This window comes from Drosophila pseudoobscura, chromosome 3 (assembly GCF_009870125.1).
Source record: "Drosophila pseudoobscura strain MV-25-SWS-2005 chromosome 3, UCI_Dpse_MV25, whole genome shotgun sequence".
Taxonomy (NCBI): domain Eukaryota; kingdom Metazoa; phylum Arthropoda; class Insecta; order Diptera; family Drosophilidae; genus Drosophila; species Drosophila pseudoobscura.
Window position 1 is genome coordinate 18331961 of NC_046680.1, and position 19767 is coordinate 18351727.

The 19767-nt window shown below is 48.1% G+C and overlaps 3 protein-coding genes across 7 annotated transcripts in view; 1 reads left to right on the forward strand and 2 right to left on the reverse strand.

Moving 5' to 3' along the window:
• tei (irregular chiasm C-roughest protein teiresias) overlaps window positions 1-19767 on the reverse strand; it is a 128948-nt gene that overhangs the window by 102392 nt on the left and 6789 nt on the right. For 2 of the 4 annotated variants that reach the window (XM_015184982.2, XM_015184984.2), the window contains exon 1: window positions 320-983. The exons of 1 other annotated variant lie outside the window; for it this stretch is intronic. The gene's annotated coding sequence lies outside the window, so the exon portion shown is untranslated. Of the gene's footprint in view, window positions 1-319; window positions 984-19767 lie in introns of those variants that run through there. One more of the 4 variants, XM_001361576.5, reaches the window with a different exon arrangement.
• On the reverse strand, window positions 7719-9298 carry LOC6898809 (uncharacterized). The gene is made up of 3 exons (XM_002138747.3): window positions 9172-9298; window positions 8249-9027; window positions 7719-8183 (listed from the first exon to the last, which is right to left on the reverse strand). Exons 2-3 carry the CDS (start codon window positions 8930-8932, stop codon window positions 7824-7826), a joined length of 1044 nt encoding a protein of 347 aa, XP_002138783.2. The 5' UTR covers window positions 8933-9027; window positions 9172-9298; the 3' UTR covers window positions 7719-7823.
• On the forward strand, window positions 18144-19638 carry LOC6898811 (uncharacterized). 2 transcript variants are annotated; one of them, XM_033378413.1, is made up of 4 exons: window positions 18144-18635; window positions 18716-18844; window positions 18913-19038; window positions 19488-19638. In XM_033378413.1, exons 1-4 carry the CDS (start codon window positions 18569-18571, stop codon window positions 19601-19603), a joined length of 438 nt encoding a protein of 145 aa, XP_033234304.1. In that variant the 5' UTR covers window positions 18144-18568; the 3' UTR covers window positions 19604-19638. The 2 variants fall into 2 exon arrangements, with proteins under 2 accessions (XP_033234304.1, XP_002138785.2); XM_002138749.3 differs by lacking the exon at window positions 19488-19638 and adding an exon at window positions 19120-19378 and having other exon boundaries at window positions 18161-18635.

The window sequence follows — 19767 nt, forward strand, 5'->3', positions numbered from 1 at the left end:
CCTTTTGGCGCGCAAAAACTTGGCGCTTTCGAGCCATTTTATTGCTTGTCTTACGCACACAAACACACACACACACACACACACAGAAGGCGAACGTGGTAGAGAGAGAGAGAGAGAGAGAGCTGCTGCCAGTTTTATTGTCATTCCATTTCGTTTTCCTTTTGTTTCTGCCTCCGTGCCAAGAATCTGCCACGCCACGGAATAGCGCGGGACACAAAATTAAATGCCAAAAATCCCCAGGAGCATAAGGAGCCATGCAACTCCCTCGGGGATGCCCATCCTATGCGTTTGATCGTTTGATCGTTTGATCTTCACTAACCTGTTCTGTTGTTGTCTTTTATTTATTTATTCAAGATTTTTCACTTTGCAGAAGTTTTCTTTCACTGTTTGTGTGGGCTTTTCCACACGCGAAATTAATTGAGTATAAATAATTAACGCTTTTAGGTAACCGTTTGGAGTGGGCAGCGTCCCAGGATGTTCGTTTGGCGGAAACGGAAACCGGAAATTGCGCGCACGACCAGTCGACGCCACACTTGAAACCGCTTCAAAACCGGGCTCCTCCGGGCAGACTTCCACAGGACTCCTTAATGATATTTATTGAATTAACATTCACACACATACACACACACACACACACACACGCAAAAACACGCACAAACACGCGTTCGCGCACTCTTCCTGGCGGTGCAATTAATTATTGTTTGCCTCGACTGTGGTTCGCATTTATTTTGGACTTTAAACCACGCAGCATCGCTTTTTGCCTTTCTTTGTGGGCTTTTTCTCCGGCTTTAGTTCACTTTAAGATTATCCAGAGAATCGAGCAACGGTACTCACTCAAGAACAAACGATTGCCCTCAGGTTTTTGGCTACGAAAATGTTACGCACGCTGGGCCCTCGGCTGTTCCGCGACGCACGTCCGATCCTTACGAAAAACTGGAAAAAACCGTTATGTGCTGTACCCGGCAAGGGGCCGCAAGGCCGTTCTTTCAAATGTTGCTGGTGGCTCGAAATGTTGCTCGGCAGCCAATGTGTGTTGCCGAGAAACAACGAAGGGTAGGGCCAGCAGGCCAAAACGGCACCAAAAATCCAACGCACGCAAGGCAAAACCCACCCGAATACGAAATATGTCGTGGCACGCTCTCTCGATTGCCGTGGAAACTGTTCTACTGTCATACAAAACATGTGCTTCGGCAAAAACACGCCTTCGGCTTCCAGTAAGAGAGCGACCGACTCTCTTGGGCTCGTACTCCCGCTCTTAGTGGCCATCCACTGCGCTCTGTTGTTGTGATGGCGGCTTTGGTTTGTTTGTCGGCATTTTGCCGGCTCCCGAGATCCCCTAGAGGAAATTTAACTGCAATTCTTTGTAAATTATGTGCCCTCCCCCCCCCCGCCAGGCGACTGAAGGACGTTTCGGTATCAACACCGACTGACAGATTGACGGACTGAGGGACTGCAGGACTAGTTTTTTGAGATGTTGCTGGTTTTTTTGGTTGGCTGAAGGGCCCACCTGTTGTGCCTCCCACGAGTGCAGGTAAAAGGTGGGGCGTGGGGGGGGGGGGGGGGGGGGGGGGGGGTGGCTCACTCCCAAAGGTTCAGCTGGGCACAAATATAATATTTTCAACATATGTAGATTCCACTTGAGAAAATACAGTAACCGCGCTTCCGCAACTTCATTAGGAAAGAAAACACTTTTGAGTGCAGCTCTTACAGGAAACCCGCTTCTTTCTCTTTCTTTGGCTATCTCCTATCCTCAAAATCCATAAGTCAATTAGCTGTTTAATTGTTTTTACAGCAGAAGAGACCGGGGAGGGGGCATCCGATGCAACATAAATCACGTCAGTGCAACAGCCCAGAATTTACATAAATAATGTCCCGTCGCTGAGAGCAGGGCGTGGGTTAAGCGAACAAAGAGATTTGCTACGGATGCCCCTAGTTCTAGTGCCACTCTGGACTCTCAGCTTGTGTCTCGCCTAAACATCATTAAAAATAAAACCAATTAACGGTTTCGAGTGCCTGTCGTCTGCCAGAGAGGATGAGTAGGAACCACCCCGCTCGCTCTCTCGCTCTGTCGCTCTGTCTCTCTGTCGCTGAGTGCGTCGTTACCAAAAATAGTTTCAACTTTGCAAAAATATATATGTACATATGTATTGGATGTATGAAAAATGAGCCACGCAATGGTGGAGTGGAGGGGGGGAGCGGGCCAGCCGAATGTCATTGCCATTGCAGTCACAGATTGTCATAATGGTGTTGCTGTTGTTGCTTTTGTTGCTGCTGCTTGGGTTCTTGTTGCGGTCGGAGAGTGAGACAGAAAGAGAAGGCGAATAGGGTTCGGATTTCGGGTTCAATTGCTCTCCTCGGGGGTTGTTGGTGCTGCTGCTGCTGCTGCTGCATCTGCTGCTTGACAATTGTTTCCATTTACCGTTTCTTTTTTTTGTTTTGCTTTGTTTTCTTTTTTTTTCTCTCGGTTAATCTCGATGTTGAGATCTGAAGAAGGACAGAGCGTGAGAGCGTGAGAGCGTGAGGGAGAGAGCGAAAGACAGCGAGTGTGAATGCAATTTTTATTTACTTTTCGCACACTTTCGCAATGACTTGCAGCAGTGTGGCCCCCCGGCCCTCCCGCCCTGTCCTACGATAAACCCCAATGACGGGGCTAAAAACTTGGATTCGAAATTAGATTTGGCGCGTGCGGCGCTTGGCGGGGGGGTGGAAGGGGTTTTCCTAAAGTGTTTACTCGCATGTTGAACCCTGACCCCGCCGTAGGATGTGTGTGCATTCAGTTTAAACGTTCTTAAAAGCGCAACTAATAAGGAATCAATAGTGTCAAGTCATGTGGAAGTATGACGATGATGATGATGGGGTGGTTGAACCGGGGCCCGGCCCTCGATGCCAATCCACCTTCGACAACATTTATCAGCGCTTAATTGAAATGAAGTTTGTCCGAAATGCAGCTGGCAACCCTGGCCAGCCCTCTAAGAGAGCGGGAGCGACTCTCTTCTCTCTGCGCAACAAATTTCCAGTGGAAGAGAGTTTTCTCTTTGCATTTCTTTCATCGAATGGGAGTGGGAAAAACAACATTTCATTCAGAATCAAAATTCAAGACTCAAGGTTGGGGAGGGGGAGGGGGAGGGGAAACCATTCTCGTTGCGGTTTTTCTTTTAAGTAAACTAAATTTTGGAAAATTACATCCCAAAAGCACAAAAGAGACAAAGAGAGAGAGAGAGAGAGACACACAAATCACGGAAAATATAATTTATTATTTCTTGCCTTATCCTTGAGCCACAGCCAAGACGCATCCCCCTCCGCCACTCTCTCTCTCTCGCTCTCGCTCTCTCTTTCTCTCTTTCTCTGATGTGTTTGTCTTTGGCCCTAGTCCATAGTCCTTCAGCGCCCCCCCTCCTGCCACAACATCGCCATTCAATCCCCTTCTGTCCTCCCTGCCACATCTGCCTCGCCCTGTACCTTGTCTTGGGCAAAATTCTATGCTTAACGCCATTTTTGTGTGCGAGACACGATGACGACAAATTTTCAACGTGCAACCTGACACTGAGCTGAGATTTTCCAAATTCCTTGTCTTCACTTGTGTGCAACGTCCCCCCGTCACTCCTTCCCTGTCCTGCCACCAAACGATTGCTGCATGCATGCAAAACTGCTCGACTCCGTCCGTACTCTGAGACTGAGACTCTGTCCGGGTCTCTCCCTCTCCATCTCCATCTCCATATCCGCCTGCGACTCCGACTCCGACTCCGACAGTTGAAAGGATTAGACCAGCTCATGTGTCCCTCAGTGTGTCTGTGTGAGTGTGTGTGTGTGTGTGTGGGGGGCAGATTCGAATAGAGTGGTGCACAGTGGCACTGAATGAGAGAGGGCGTGAGTGGGTGTGGGTGTGGGTGGGTGTGGGTGTGTAAGCAGTAGACGAGGACGTAAAAAGTATTTGCACAACTCTCAAGTGGGTCAAATGATTAGGCGGCATGATGAAGTGCCTTGCCACTTGAACCCGCCGCCTCTGCAGCTGCCTGTGCCACCGAATGCCACATCTTCCATCCAAAAATAAACAGTTTAATGTTTTGAATGAGCAATTGAATTTGATTATGCGGAGTAGAGTGGGCCAGCTCCAAGGATGTCCCATGTGGAGCCCCTCAGCAGGCACCCTACAAAATGCATTACGTAATGGCAGTCTACGAATTTGGGGGGGGGGCAGATGTGCAAATCTTGGGCTCCATAGACAATCGGCTTACGAGTATTGCAGGGCTCCATCAGGGGCCTCGGTCTCCACATAAATAAACTTAAATAACTTGGGAAATCCTGTATGTTCCTGCCCCCCATTTTCTGTATATGACCGATGATGGCTTTTACCACTTGATAAGCCCCATATTATCACTACTGTACAGCGTTTGCCGAGCAACAATTTCCCACATTTTCCACCTCTCGACGAAACAGGAAATTGCTACTTAAATTCAAAGCCAAAACAGAAAATACAAAAGATAAAGGCCCTGGAACAATGGCAGGCAAAATATGGCAATGGAGGAGGAGGAGGAGGAGGAGAAGGAGAAGGAGGAGAAGGCGAAGAAAGGACAAGGACAAGGACCCACCCAAGTAGCGACGACATTTAACGTTTTAAATCTGATTATTCCACAACAACTGTCAATAATGCAAACAGAGAGAGAGAGAGAGAGGGAGGGAGAGAGAGAGGGAGAGAACCCAGGGAAATAAAAAAAGGGACTTTCACCCTGGTTCTATAAGCCCTGGCCAAATGAGCGGATGAATGAATGAGCCTACCTGCTTGCCACAGCCACCGCCACAGCCACTGTCCTCTCGATATTCCCATTTTACCCCTCCCCTCCCCGCTCTGCCATTTCCCCTCTCTGGCCTCTTGGCAAACCGCAAACGAGGCGAGAAAATTGTCACAAAGCGAAGAGAAAGGGGTGGCAGCCATCGAATTGTGTAAATCACAAAAAATAATTGCAACTGATAACAACATCAATAACAATAAGCGCCGCGCCGCGCCGCGCCGGGGCAGGCAAAGGTGAAAGGACTGGCTGCCATAAAGGATAACCGGAAGCGGTCGGAAGGGCGGCCAAGGCGTGGCCAGGCCTTGTCAAAACACCACAGACGGGAGTCCTCCTAGCCGGCTAATTTATGGCTCCCTCTTAAAGTTTTGTTCGAATTTTCGTGGCTCGTAAATCTTTTCAACACATACAAGCCGGGGGGGGAGGGGGGTTGGCTTCAACACTTGACGGTGGTGCGGTGGTGCGGCGGTGCGGGGGGTGGGGGGCCTTTATTTACTTCATATTAATATTAAGTTCATTGTGTCAAGTTGGCAGCGCCGATTCCTTATCATTTTTTGTACACATTTTGTTGCCTTCTTTTAATTTTTAGTCGCTCCCAGGACCAAGGATACCCTTGCATTCCTTTCATACTTCCATCTGTGCCAGGTCCTGCCACATTATCGTGAAGCCCTGCTGCAGGGGGCACAACGAAGACAACGAGAGGCAAGAAAGAAGGACGACACTTGGGCTTGTTTGCTGTTCCTGGTGCCTGGTGCCTGGTGCCTGGTGCCTGGGCTTGGGCCTGGGCTTGGCGGGGGCTTATCTCTTGGCTGCCTGGCATTTACATTCAACGCTTGACAGCTTCTTCGGGGGCTCTTCTGGCACCTCTCTCGCTCTCTCTCTCTCTCTCAGGGGGTGGTGGGGGGATTTTCTCTTCTTTGTGATGCGATATATCCCTCCCCTCCCCTCCCCACCCCACCCCCTTTTGAATCTTCTTTAAGTACACGGCACAAGGAAAACCGAGGAGCTTCTCTTCATTCGATACCGTTGCGTCTCGTCACGGAAGCTCCATTTGTCGCAGGACTCTATAGGCCTCTATAATTTTGAGAGTTGCTTTGAGAGTCGAGAGCATTGAGCAAATTATGGAATTACTTGGACTGTGTTTATTGTACCCATTGTGGCGGCAAGCGAAACAGGAAACAAAATCTTAAATTAGCGACGTCACGATGCCATGCTTCAATGGTGCTCCAGGGAAGGGGGGAAGGGGGGAAGGGGCGGTGGCATCTGCAATTACTTTGATGATGACGACAAGGATGAAGATTCCCACACGCACAATGGGAAGCGAAAGTCAGCAGATCAACCACCATCATGGGGGTGGGGGAGGGGGAGGGTGCCTTATTCAGCCCTTAATCAGGGGGCATTATCATGATATGATGTTCTATGATACATGGATGACTCGGGGGCACATCTGGCATGACATCTCCTTCAGGTACACCCAAACACAAACACAAACACACAGGCGTTGATTAAAGGGGCGTAGCTCCTTGAGTTAATACATCCTTGATGGCTAAGAGCCTTGAAATATCACAAAATATCTGTTTTCTGTGTAGATTCCCTTCGAAACAGAACCATTTGGTACTAAAAACCACCAAAAAAATGTATCTATGGCGGATTTTGAGACATTTTAAAGCAAATGAAATCAAACAAAAGCATTTAGCCCCATCCCCCCCCCCCTCCCTTGGCCACATTGGGCAGCTATTTGAAAACTTCAGCATCATTCGGTGGCGGTTTTTATGGCACTTTCCAGCCAACTCTCGGCGGCTTGCCAATTGTTTTGGGCCATGGCCATTGCCACATTGCAGCAGAGAAATTTCAAAACATTTCTGTGTCCTTTGTTGCCGCTCCGTGCTGCCACCCATTTGTGGTTTAGGCCTTGAGAATTGAGTTAATTATCTTGTCTGATAATTAGAAAAGTTCAGGCCAGACAGGGAGAGAGAGGGAGACAGGGAGATAACCTTAATTTCAAGCTCTTATGCGGAAAACGCATTTCAATTTTCTTAATTTCAGTTAATAACTCAACAAATACGCCAAAAGGCAAAAGCCAACTTCCTCCGAAAAGGCAAATATTGATAGATACTTTGTGGAGTGGAGTGGAGTGGGTTCAGGGTAGTTCAGGGTTCCTTCTAAATGATTATGATGATCATTGCAGGCGTGGGCGTGGGCGTGGGCGTGGCCGCAAGTAGCACGTCTAAATATGAAAAGCTCTTGGCTGGGGGCCACCAGAAGGGAGCGGGTGAATGCCTCAAGTCGCCTTCACTTTACTTTCAAGCCAAAGACAAACATTCCCCAAGCGCGCGAGATGACGGGTGGAGCCAGAGCCATGGCCCAACCTCGGATACAAATGGTAATACCCGTCTGTCTGGTAAGGGGGTTCGAGGTTAGTAAGTAACTGGGGCTGACTGCCCAGGGCCATAATGACAATTACAGTTTACCGCCTGCCATGCCCCGACCCTCCCTCCCCGGCCCCCCGAAGGAGAAGCCAACTTTTGCTCTGGCTTTGAGCAAATAAATCCAAACGAAAACGTTTCCCAGGTCCCATTCTCGAGCTCCTGGCTCCACGTTCCACGCTCAATGAGACGCAAACAAACAAGAAGCAACACCCAAAGAGACCAAAGAGACCGTAGCGATGCTGGAAAACCCCTCAAGGGTGGAAGCCATTCAAAAGGGGTGAAAAAAGCTAAACATGACCCCTAGCAGAGAGAGAGAGAGAAATGCGAGCGAGTGCCAAATCCTTTCATGTCTTCTCTGTGGCGGCCATCGACCACGACAATAAAAGCGTGGCAAATACAAATAGAAATACGTCAAAATGGAGGGAAGAAACGGAAACGGAAGTGGAAGTGGAAGTGGAAGTGGAAGCGGATGGAAGATGCGTCTAGCGTGGGGGCACTGCAATCTGAATCTGAATCTTCTATTTATTTGCTTCAATTTTTAGAACTACAAACAAGGCAAACACAATTAGAATGGAATGCACCCCAGGGACCGGCCTCTAGTCTGTGGTTATTCGGCAAAGTAAGCCCCCTCCTCAAGCAGAAACGAAAACTGGCTCTGGGTGCGAACGTACTCGTCCAACGTGCCCCAGAACTCCTTCAATATGCCGCCGTGCGTGTGCGGCTCGTTCTTGGGGATTCCCAACGGATGCACCGCCATCTCCAGCAGATCCTTGTGCACGCCCACGTCCTGGTAGTGCAGGTGAAAGACGCACACCTTGCGGAAGATGACGGCGGGATCGCCCTTCCAGGGCCAGCCCCGGAACTGGCGGTGGGGGCCCAGGGCGAAGACCGCAATCACACGCTGCCACTCGTCGGTGCAGAGTCTCGACACGTTATCGATGATCCGGTACTCCCGGGTTTTGCCATTCTGCCAGAGAGAATCAGAGGATGAGCGAGAGGCAGCGGGCGGGAGATTGATGGCGAATTTCTCACCGGAAAGTCGCGTTCAATGACGACCTCCTCCGGATGTGGGGCATCCAACGGACCCTGCATGTCCGGCTGCACGAAGTGCATATGCTGCAGCATTTCCTTCGCGTTGTGCAACGTGATCAGGCTGGTCCCCGCCTGGGGCACCACAATGATGGGTCGGCGCGTGGAGACCCACACCCTCAGCTTGGCCAGATTGCTGCCCAACGTGTTGATGCCCAGGTCCTTCTTGCCCCGGCCCCGAATGGCCACCGGCAGCAGGAACTTCTCCTGGGCGTAGCGGCTGTATTTGGGCAACGTCTCCAGATTCGGCGGCACAATGGGCACCTCGACCAGCTGGGACTGCTTTTTGGGCGCCTGTCTGCAGGGAGCCCTCGGGTTGACTTTGGACGACTCTCGCTTGCGATGTTTCTTCGGCGGGGCCTGCTGCTCGGCCGGCTTCTTCTCATCCTTGGCAGAGTGAGGGGCTAGCCGCACCGATCCCTCCCCGGAAGAGCAACTCCCAGCCAATGGTACGGCGGGTTTCTCTCTCATTTGGCTCAAAGGACGTTTCCTGGCCTCCCCCACCTCTCCAGCCACTTTCTCGGCTTCCTCCTTAGCGCTCCTCTTTTTGGCCTCAATTTTCACAATGGCATCAACGGATACGGATATGGCCTGCTTCAATGTTTTCTTTTCTGCTTTCTCTGCCATTGTGACTGATTGAAAACCCAAAGATGATTAGGGAATTATGTATATACTTTTCAAGGACTTTATCTTTCACTTTATGATTATCTCTCCTTCTTTTCCTGTTCAAAATAAGGAAAATAGAAAATAGGAAACACTGATTGAAAAAAAACACAAAAAAAAATATTGCAAATAATTTCTGCACTTCCGAACTTTCAACTTTTTGTCGATCCGAATAATGGATTTCAATTTTGAACTCAACTTACGTCCGATTCACACCGACTTTTCGAACCAACTGAATGATCTGAAAATTCTGGTATGTTTAACGATTAAATGTGAGGTGAGTATTTATCCAGGACTACTAGATCCAGATATTTTGTGAATCAGAGCAAACAGAAAACAAATGAATCAGCAGAGCCTCCACAATATCCGCTCGTTCCAGGTGCTGGTCACCGATCAGAGCGTGCTCCATAAATTCCCAGTTCATTTTTTGTCCTTGACTGAGTTCTCAATTGTTCTCAGTGTACACACGCTCATCTATTCCTCTGTTTATTCCGTTTTCCTCTGTGCTTTGCTCTCTGCTACTTCGCCGCATGATCCGCTATTCTTGTAATTTGTATTCCATTCCAGGTGGTAGCGTAGAAGAGTAGACACGCGATGAGTGCGAGTGAAAGGAAGAGTGTCTTATCTGTGGATCTCCACTTCGTTTACGAGCTTTGCTCTCAAGTGCAAGCATGCAAAAACAACAGCAAGCGAAAGAGAGCGAGAGCGAGTGGACCCGAAGCGTGCAATACATACGCTCTCCCTATGACTTCGTTGCAGTGCTCTACCTATCTCTCTCTATCTTATTTCTTATTTCTCGCTCTCCACAGCGCGCTCTCAGCAAATACGAAACGGGAGTCTTTGTATTTTCTTTCTTTCTTTGCATTTTCCCACATAAAACTTCTTCAAAACCAAAAAAGGAATACCCCAGACACCACAGATAAAAATTGCTCTAAAATTGCCGCTACAAATAATTAATAAAAGCCTTTTTAAATAAATCATAATTAAATACAAGAAAACCCTATCTTTCAGGGCAATAAAACAAAAAGAAAACAAAGAAAAAGCATGCAAATTTATGGATTTGGGATTTGGGGCCAGGCCATTTCATTGTCTATTTTTTTGGGGGGGGGGGGGGGGGGGGGGGAAGGGGTGGGGCTGGGATTTAGGTTGTGATGCCATGAAAGAACATTTACGCTCTATCGCCTCGATCAATCCATCATTGGAATACGGCACAAAAGCGGAATACAGCCAAATTATCATCAGAAACAAAAATTACAAAATAAAAATAAGAAACGATGGGTTTTTTGGAAAATTGCAGGCGATATTTTTGCGGTCGTGGGCATAAATCTGCTGCTGTTTTTGATCTGCCTCTCGCGGCGCGGATAATGAAATTAATCGTCTGTAATGGTTTATAGCTGTTGTGTCTGTTTCGGCCAGGCCAAAATGGCCCCGACCAGAGGCCAGAGGACCAACCAAAAATGACCGACCATATCCTCTGAGTTTTTTTTTTGGTTTTTTTCTTTGGTGAAGGAATATCCCAAAAATATATTGAATTGTCATTGAAAGTCGCGTTGCCATAAATAAGAGGCGGCTAATGGGGCGGCGGTTGCATGCAATTTTTGTGATTTAGTGGGGCTTTGAAAGTGGAGGGGAGGGGAGTGGTCTGGGATCCTTCCCGTGGCCGAGTCATATATCAAAGGATTACTTTAAAATGGAGAATCGACTGTCACGCTTCTAGACTCTAATAACAGCAAAATAATCATCATAAATCCATAAAAGAAAATCTCATTAATCCCGTCTCCCACATGGTCCTTGGGATGGGAGAATATTTTTGATGTTTCCTTTAGGGCTCACAGGACGAGCCAGAGTTCGGGTGGGGGGGGGGGGGGGGGGGGGCAGAGGAAGAAGAAAGAAAAATCGACAGAGGGCATGACGCGTCAGTCGTCGCTCCATTCCATGCCACACACTTCAAATTCAAATTACTACACATTATATAATATCCTGCAGGCTCTCCGCACGTACTCCAGGATGGAGCACGCGGACGTGTAGGATGAGAGAGAGAGAGAAGAGAGGACATGCCATCAGCCATGTTGGCACAATACCACATAACAATGGCGCCGGGGGGGGGGGGCATCGGGAGGTGGGGAGCAGGCTAGTTCCTGCCGCCCTGGACACACAGCTCAGCTCCTGCCTGCTGAAAGTTGATTAAGAAGAGTTCATTTTAAGTTTAAATACGCATCAAATCGAATGAGTGGCGAGAGGGAGGGGGGGGAGAGAGAGAGGGAAAGGACTCGGAAGAAAGGAACGAAAAAAAAAACGTGGCACAGTGGTTAAGAATTGTACGAGTACATTGGCCGCCTATAGATTTTGGCTAAAAAGAAACTCTCTCCCAGGAAAGCCTCTCGCTTTATTGTCTTTTCCTTTTTTCCCGGCTTCCCGTCAAAGTTTTGCGAATTTTCAAATTTTGTTTTGTTTTGTTTTGTTTTTTTTGCAGTCGCACGTAGCATAACTTGTGCACACAACTGTACTTTTACACACAATTTCAAGTTATAATCAGTGCTCATTATTATACCAGACACGTTTTCAGATTTCGCGTGATTATGCGCCGCGGCTCGGCAACATCTTCGGAGGGGGAGGGGGAGGGGGAGGGGGAGGAGGAGTCAAGGAATTAAACTTGAAAATGGCTTAAGAGATACATTCTGTGTATCCAGCAGGATAGGCGAGCATGTAGCCTAGGTCCTGTCCTGTCCCGTCCTGCCCCGTACCCGGCCTGCCCCGCACCCTGGAATGTTGTCTAGAACCACAGCCGAGGCGGCCTCATGCCATAATGCTTATTGTTGTCATTTGCCTTGTTGCCACGGACCGGGGGGGGGCTCGCTGGCAATGGAGGTGCAGACGAATATTTGGCGAAAAATATGCAAATTATAATGAAAAACTTGACACTTTACAAGCAAAGCAAAGCAACAACAGCGGCGGAAACAACGGAAACAACAGGGAACACCACGAAGCTGAGTCTGGATTTGGGCCCTGGCTGTGGGGAGTCGGCCCTCAGCCGATGCGAATCTGTGGCAGGACGATTAAGCGGGCCAAATGAAGCGCTCGCACTGCCTCCGCATTTTAATTAAGCAAGCAGCCAAATAGTCCACAGCCCCGCCCCTAGTATACCCTTTCCAAGGCGGAAGCCTTCTCTATGCTGCTGGCATCTGGAAGGGCATCAAAAGGTAGGACTTTCTGGCTTTCTGGCACCACCCACTCGGCAATGAGTAATCAGCGTAGCGCGGTTGGGGCATGCGGCAGAAATTCCCGTAACATTTGCATAAAGTTCATCTGCAGCTGCAGCTTTGTTTCGTTTTCCACCACGAATGTCGAACAAATGTCTTGAGAAATTCCCACAATCTATAAGGAGGTAGAGGAGTAGAGGATACGGTGAAGGTAGGTCTGTTTTATTTGATTCGATTTACATCAGGCTTAAGAAAACATTTGGTGAGGAAGTAGAGCGAATAAGCCCTAAATATACACCCTAGAAGGCGGAGAAGATACTAAAACTATTCCATTTCCTTCCCCTACTTTCCTACAAGGACAAAACCGATGGACCTTATGAGAACCAATCTACCAGCTTAACATTTGGGATGGCGATTAATTCCGATAATGATCTGGGCAGGCCAGTATCTAGAGGACTTCTGTATTCATAAGGTGTGTAAAAAGACCTTAAATCATTACCATTTAATCGAAGTTGGGAGGAGTGTAAGCAATCGAAAGAGAAGTTGCCCAAGTGATCGAAGAAACTGAGTCTGTTAGGCGCGCCAAAGCCTCTGTTATGGTTAACATTCGATATATCGAATAAGCTGCATCCACACATCGTCAAACATCGGGCGCTCTCCCGGGCACTCTCCGAATAGATCCGAAACAAATCCAATCCATCAAAATCTGGAAGAATCTTCACGTTTGTGTGTTAGAGAACATAGAGGAGCCAATTATTCCAAAGCAAAACTTGAGGATGGGTTGCAAAAAAGATTATTTATTAAATAGGGAAAAGCTAAAATGCCCTGGTATTGCTGTCAATTAAATGTCAAGGCATCAATTAGTCATCGATTATTTTTCTTTTGCAATTAAAAAGTCGTTTGGCAATGCTTTTTGCTATAAAGGGAGCAAGACTTCTGGCATTTTTCAAAAATAAACCGGAGCCTGTCTTTAAGGTAATTTCCTCATTGGTTTATCTTTAGTACCCCATTAAATCGGAGCACATTCCTTGCCTGCTAAGAACTAACCTCAATTCAAGCGTGCAATACGAGTAGGAGTAGGAGTAGGAGTAGGAGTAGGAGTAGGAGTAGGAGTAGGAGTAGGAGTAGGAGTAGGAGTAGGAGTAGGAGTAGGAGTAGGAGTAGGAGTACACTTTTACAAACATCGTCAAACATCGGGCGCTCTCCCGGGCACTCTCCGAATAGATCCGAAACAAATCCAATCCATCAAAATCTGGAAGAATCTTCACGTTTGTGTGTTAGAGAACATAGAGGAGCCAATTATTCCAAAGCAAAACTTGAGGATGGGTTGCAAAAAAGATTATTTATTAAATAGGGAAAAGCTAAAATGCCCTGGTATTGCTGTCAATTAAATGTCAAGGCATCAATTAGTCATCGATTATTTTTCTTTTGCAATTAAAAAGTCGTTTGGCAATGCTTTTTGCTATAAAGGGAGCAAGACTTCTGGCATTTTTCAAAAATAAACCGGAGCCTGTCTTTAAGGTAATTTCCTCATTGGTTTATCTTTAGTACCCCATTAAATCGGAGCACATTCCTTGCCTGCTAAGAACTAACCTCAATTCAAGCGTGCAATACGAGTAGGAGTAGGAGTAGGAGTAGGAGTAGGAGTAGGAGTAGGAGTAGGAGTAGGAGTAGGAGTAGGAGTACACTTTTACAACACTTTCAACTCTTAACCCTAAGTGGGACGGGCAAAGAAAAAAAAAGTCATACAAATTATAGCGGAAAATTACCTTAACGAAAGGGCTTCCGTAACTGTGGTAACCTCTTTGACACAACTGTACCCCGTCTGTCTCTCTGTCTCTGTCTCTGGCCGTGTTCGTGTGTGCCCCAAAACAAAAGCAATTAGATGTCGCCAACTGGCTGACTGGGATTGCGATTGTGTATGTGGGGGAGGTGGTATGTGGCAGGTGGCAGGTGGCATGTGGCAGGTGGCAGGTGGCAGGTGGGGGCGTGGCATGAGTGTGTGTGGGTGTGGCAGAGACCTACATAGCTGTAAAAAGTTTTGCCAACGCGATTTTCTTGGTGAAACTATAAATTTTACAAGCCACAATCATGGCCGCAATGGAGACGATGTCGAGTTACCGTTATGTGCGCCATCTTTGTGTGTGTGTGTGTACGAGTATCTGTGTATCTGCGTGTGCGTGTGCGTGTGTGTGGGAAAGTTTAGGTGTTGCGTGGGCCTGAGAGTGTATTAAAAACCATTCTGGTGCACAGTGTGCCCCCCCCCCAACCCCCTGCCACCAACCCCCTTCCTACACCGTTTCAACGTTTATTTAACCCATGTTTCCATGTTGTTGTTGGTGATTTTTATTGCCATTGTTGTTAGTTTTAAAAACTTTGCCCACTCTTTAGGGGTGTGCGGGTGGGTGGGGGTGGTGGGGGGGATGCTTCTGGGTCGGATGGTTGATTGTCGAGGGCTAACATTTTGGGTTGTTGAAGCATTTATCTCTGCCGCTGTTCGGCTCCTTAAAGTTTTTGCTTTGGCAAATCCTGAATGGATTTTAAGTGGCAAAAGTTTAATGATCGAAATTATTCAACATGCTTTGGCTTTGGCTTTGGCTTTGGCTTCGGCTTTATGTGGGGTTTGTTTATGGCCCGGCTTAGAGCTTAGGTTTATGACAGGCTTAGTGCCAAATAAACATATTCCTTTCATTCGTTGAGGTTTCCCTTGCAGGATTCAGTCACATTTTCTCAGTGATCCATGTCTGATCTTTAACTATTTTTAAACCCACTTTTGCTTAAATTTCTTCAAAATTTTCAATGTGCCCGCGCTTGCCACACAGTTTGCGGAGCCTCCTGGTGGCACGATCACAGACGGGAGGCCACAGCCTGCGATGCTTTGGGACGGCTGGCGCTGTCTGTGGCTGTGGATGCCAGGGTAGAGGCGGGGCCAAGTGCAAATGCGGCCCCAACTGTCCATGGAAGCTGCTCGGCCGGCTGGGCCCTAGTCCCAGGAACACGCGCGATTTCCCGCCGGGCTGCACTCCGGGGGTACTGCTAACGAAGGCCTTCACACTGCCCGCCTACATGCCGGCATCGCTGTTCAGGATACTGGCCGAGGACGAGCTGCCTGGTCCCGAGGCCTGCAGGAATCAGGAGTACTTCGCCTACCATCGGTTCTCGTACTACGACTTGAAAATGATCATCTCTCTGCTGAAGCAGAAGGCGGACGCAGACTGCAAATAAGACCCACAGACCCCCAGACCGGCTCCAGCTCCAGCTCCGATTATGACACTAATCGTATTAGCGGGACACAAGGAGGGGCCAGAGATATGTAGGTCCTTGGTTTCGGAATTGCGGGGGCAAACTAACGACCAGCCCCAAATGCCATTTCCGCACAATGTGCTGCACACTCTGGCCCGGCCCCTCGTTTCCGGCTTACGTGCGAGACGTTTTTCGTACAGGTGACATAATGATCCGGACCCGCAATCGGCCATCGCTTCGCCTTCGCCTGGTGTAATTAGAGGGAGCGGAGGGGCAGCACAGCCTCCTCTGTGCTGTGCTGTGTCCTCGTTCCCGGGCAACTTGGTAATTTAGCAAATCGGTTTAGCAAGTCATCGGGGAAACCAAGAGGCAGCCACACCCACCGTCCCTTGACAATTGCCTTATTAAATTTACTGACGGCATTAGCCTCTTACTTTCACTTGAAAGCGACGTTCATTAGACGCCGATACCAGGTGCAACACATTACCCCCCCCTTACTCCGCACTCGAACAAGGTGAGGCGTGTTGCAGGCAGAGCCACACGGGATTCTTTCCACTCTGTTGAAATATTCATAATAAAGTCCCTCTAGACGGCCTTCGTCACAAAATACGGGCCTACACATGGGATCCAGCTATTGAGGATCTGTCGGGATCTGAGCTGCATTAAAGCCCATCAAATTTACGGAAGAATTCAAGGAAAATCAAGGCTGGGACGTGGGAATCCCACGAGAAGCATCGGATTGTAGAATAGCTCCGAGTACCCGTCGTGTTGTCGGTATGCATGGGTATTTTGCGCGGTCGGTTGAAACGGAGGTACGGAGGTACGGAGGAACGTAAGCTGCGGCCGGCCGAGCGTCGTGTGGATCGTAAGAGCGAAAGCTTGCAGTCCGTCATAGCTGGACTGCCAACAGCTGCAGCAAGGGCCGCGGCTCTACTCTTAAACCTGGTACTCAGTCAGTACTGCATAACCAATGGGTTTTTTCCTCCTTGCCTTTTGGTATCCCGATTCGCAGAAGCGCCGATTTGTTTTTTGGGGTAAAATTTTGCCATCACTTGTCTTGAGAGAAGGACAAAACATAGGGGGGAAACAGTAACCATGACTGCTAAATTCTATTATTCTGTAAAACAGTTGAAACAGTGTGATATCACAGAAGTCTGTACACCAAAATTGATTGCCTTAGCTCTTGTAATCTCTGAGACGGGCAGAAAGACAGACAGACATGGCTATATTGACTTGGCTAGTGCTGCTGATCAAAAATATATGTATGTACTTTATGGGCTCGGAAACACTGCCTTCGGGATGTTACACACCAGAAAAGTAATGTACGAATATCGGGCACAAAGATCGAAGTAAATGCCTATCGAAGTACATCACCGGTAGACCTTCGACCCAAAGACCATTTCCATTCACACATCCCTCCCCCCCACTCCATCCCCCTGGCAATTTATCAACTTTAATCGCATGGAAATTTTATGCAGGCTCCGCCATGAGACCCAAGCGATATTTGCTTACATTCAAGGAGCTGTGCACATAAATATTTATGAGTGTATGTTTAGTTTTTGTTAACTTTTGGGGACTTTTGCTAATCACATGGCACTCTTTATGAGCTCGCCGGCTCAGCCGCCGGCGTAACATTTGCATTTCAGCGACATAATTTGTGTTTCGTATTGTTAGCCAAGGCCACAAACATGGCCAAATCAAGGTATTAGCATAATTAATGAATTCTGGGCTCTGAGTTATGCTTTGTTCCCTCGCAAGGGGTTTCTTTCGGTCTATCGAAGATTATCCTTTAATATTCGTATTCCCTTTACCGGGCCTAAGAAAAGTGCTCACAAAGCCAATTTCCGATTTGTGTCAACAAATATGATCCATCACGGGGCGGGACAAAGAACCCAATCAGCAAAGGGCCAAAGAAAAGCGCCTGGAAAATGCGCTTATCATGTTGTAGGTTAATGGAGAATCCAAAAAAAAAGAAGAAAACTCATTCAAAATTGATGGATCGAATGCAGTTGAAAGACGAATCAGGGAATGGACGGATGAATGGGTGCTGCTCCCCCTCTCCCCCTCTCGCTCTCTCCTGCAGCGTCGTCGGACAAAGTTTTTGGAACACGTACTTTGATGGCAGCTGCCGTTGTCATTGGGGTTGGCTTGGCAAACAAAATTGCAAAAATAAATTTTAATTGTTTTCAACCATTAAAAATTAAATTTAAAAAATAGTACACACACACACACACACACACAGACACACAGACACGCTGTACCTCTGTTTTATTCAATTTGTGCAAATATTTGCCAAACTACGTGAGTGTGTGTGCGCACACTGGCGAGAGGCACTGTCCTGCCGGCAGTGCTGCCACTTCTGCCACTTCTGCCACTGCTGCTGCTAAACAAATTAAATTAGACAACTTTTATTCATTCGTTTGACATTTTTATTTGTTTCCAAACTCATTTTGCCAGAGGAGGAACTCCAAGGAGGAGCCGTCCGAACAGGAGGACATTTCAACAATTAACAACAAATACAATTTGCAGACTTTCGTTCACAACAATTTTCGGCCAACAGGCACCCGCCCCCGCCCCTAGCCCCGAGCTCCCCCCTCGATTGTGAGATTTTAATTAAATGCCATTTGCATAAGGGCCATGATGTGGCGGGGGGGAGGGGGGGGGGGGGGTGTTTTCAAACAAAAACAATATTAAAAACCATTTATGACACTTTCTGTGTTTACCAACACTACAAAAGGAAAGAGAGGAAGAGATAAGAATGCTTATCGACAAAGCTGATTGCAATCAAAGCGGCAGACACACGGAAATACTATACGAATGGCGAAGAACCAACGGCTGACCACACTAGGGACATCATTCACACTCGATCGATGGGGAGAAGGCAGCAGGAAAGATATACACCTGATTCTGCCATCCCTTTGCATCCTACCAATCAAATACTAAGCCTGGGCCCCCCCACATAGACATTATTTTAAATGCCATTTCAAGTAATTGTACATCACTACTCCCCAGAGTGGGTGTGGGACTTAATGATAAGACCCCTGCAATCTGGGCCCCTCGATCGATTCGCCATCTATCTTCCACATCAGTCATTCTACGGCAGTGGCAACAACAGCAACAGTGTATCACGATCGAAAAAGAGACCACCTTATCGGAAATGCCACTGGAACCGTGGAGATTGTGGCTACCGTTGCTTCTGTTCGTCCGTCACCTGGCTGCCGAATGTGAATAGAGAGTTCCTCGAGTTCCTCGAGTTCCTCGAGTGGCTGCATTAACCCTGACTCACTCCCCGTTCGAATTTCAGCGCCCCAGTGCTTCCACTTCACGTGGGTGGGGGCCTACGAGAATCACTCGAATATCCACACAGAGACCTGCGAGGCGAGGGTCGGGGACTTCAACGATATACCCTGCGTAATGCCGCTGGTCGTGACAGGTGAGTACTGAACCCCTGGCCGTGGCGGCAAATCAATGTCTCTGAGTCTCTGAGGGAATCTCCCCCAGCCAACGACACGGTGCCGGACGTGAAGGCCCTGTGGCACAATATGACCGAGGATCGCGAGAACTTCCTTTGCCAAATGTCGCCGGGCTTCTCGTGTGTCAAGTACTCCTACATATTCAAAGGCGGAAGTGAGTATGCCCTCCTCCAAGTGCAGTGATAGCCTCCATTCCTCCCCCCCCCCCCCCCCCTCCTCCGCTCCCTCTTTGCAGTCCAGAACATCACGTACATGTGCGCCAGGGTGAACAGCAGCAATGGCTGCTATCGACAGGCCCATCCCACTGGCATGCAGGTCGAGGCCTGTGTGTGCACCTCCCGAGTAGGTCTGATACCCTGTAATGGCTGCTCTCCCGGCACTCAATCGATGCATGTAATGGGCCTGGCCCTCTGTTTGCTCAACGTTTATCAATTGCTGAATAAATATCGAATAGTTTGACACGGGGAGAGACACCCCCCTCCCCCCCCCCCCACCCCACGTGTGTAATGTGACATTTCCGGACTTTTTGATTTTGACAAGTTTCATGAAATTTATGGGCATTCATTATGGGCCGTTTTTAATGGCCATTTTTTTATTTTTGAGGCCAACCGCTGCGGCCAAATGAAGTGCCATCATTTATTTGCCCGCCCATTAATCACAAATGCAATGCTGATGATGACAATGACGTTGCTGACGTCGCTGATGCCCGCTGTCTATAAAAACTTTGTTTATTTTTTATTTTTTAATAAATAAACTAAAAATTACACATAAATCAAAGTGGAATAAATTGTATAAATTATTGAAAATTATTTCCAGTCCCGAGCACTGGAAAATAGCATTCCAGTGGGTGCGGGGGGGGGGGGGGGGAGGTTCCTTGGAATCC

Bases quoted from the DNA above. Each gene is read 5' to 3' on its own strand.
- LOC6898809 (XM_002138747.3), bottom strand. From the start codon at position 8,932: ATGGCAGAGAAAGCAGAAAAGAAAACATTGAAGCAGGCCATATCCGTA. The intron at 8,184-8,248 runs GTGAGAAATTCG...TCTCTCTGGCAG, and splicing joins TCATTGAACGCGACTTTCCG to AATGGCAAAACCCGGGAGTA.
- LOC6898811 (XM_002138749.3), top strand. From the start codon at position 18,569: ATGCCACTGGAACCGTGGAGATTGTGGCTACCGTTGCTTCTGTTCGTC. The intron at 18,636-18,715 runs GTGAATAGAGAG...TTCGAATTTCAG, and splicing joins CCGTCACCTGGCTGCCGAAT to CGCCCCAGTGCTTCCACTTC. The intron at 18,845-18,912 runs GTGAGTACTGAA...AATCTCCCCCAG, and splicing joins AATGCCGCTGGTCGTGACAG to CCAACGACACGGTGCCGGAC.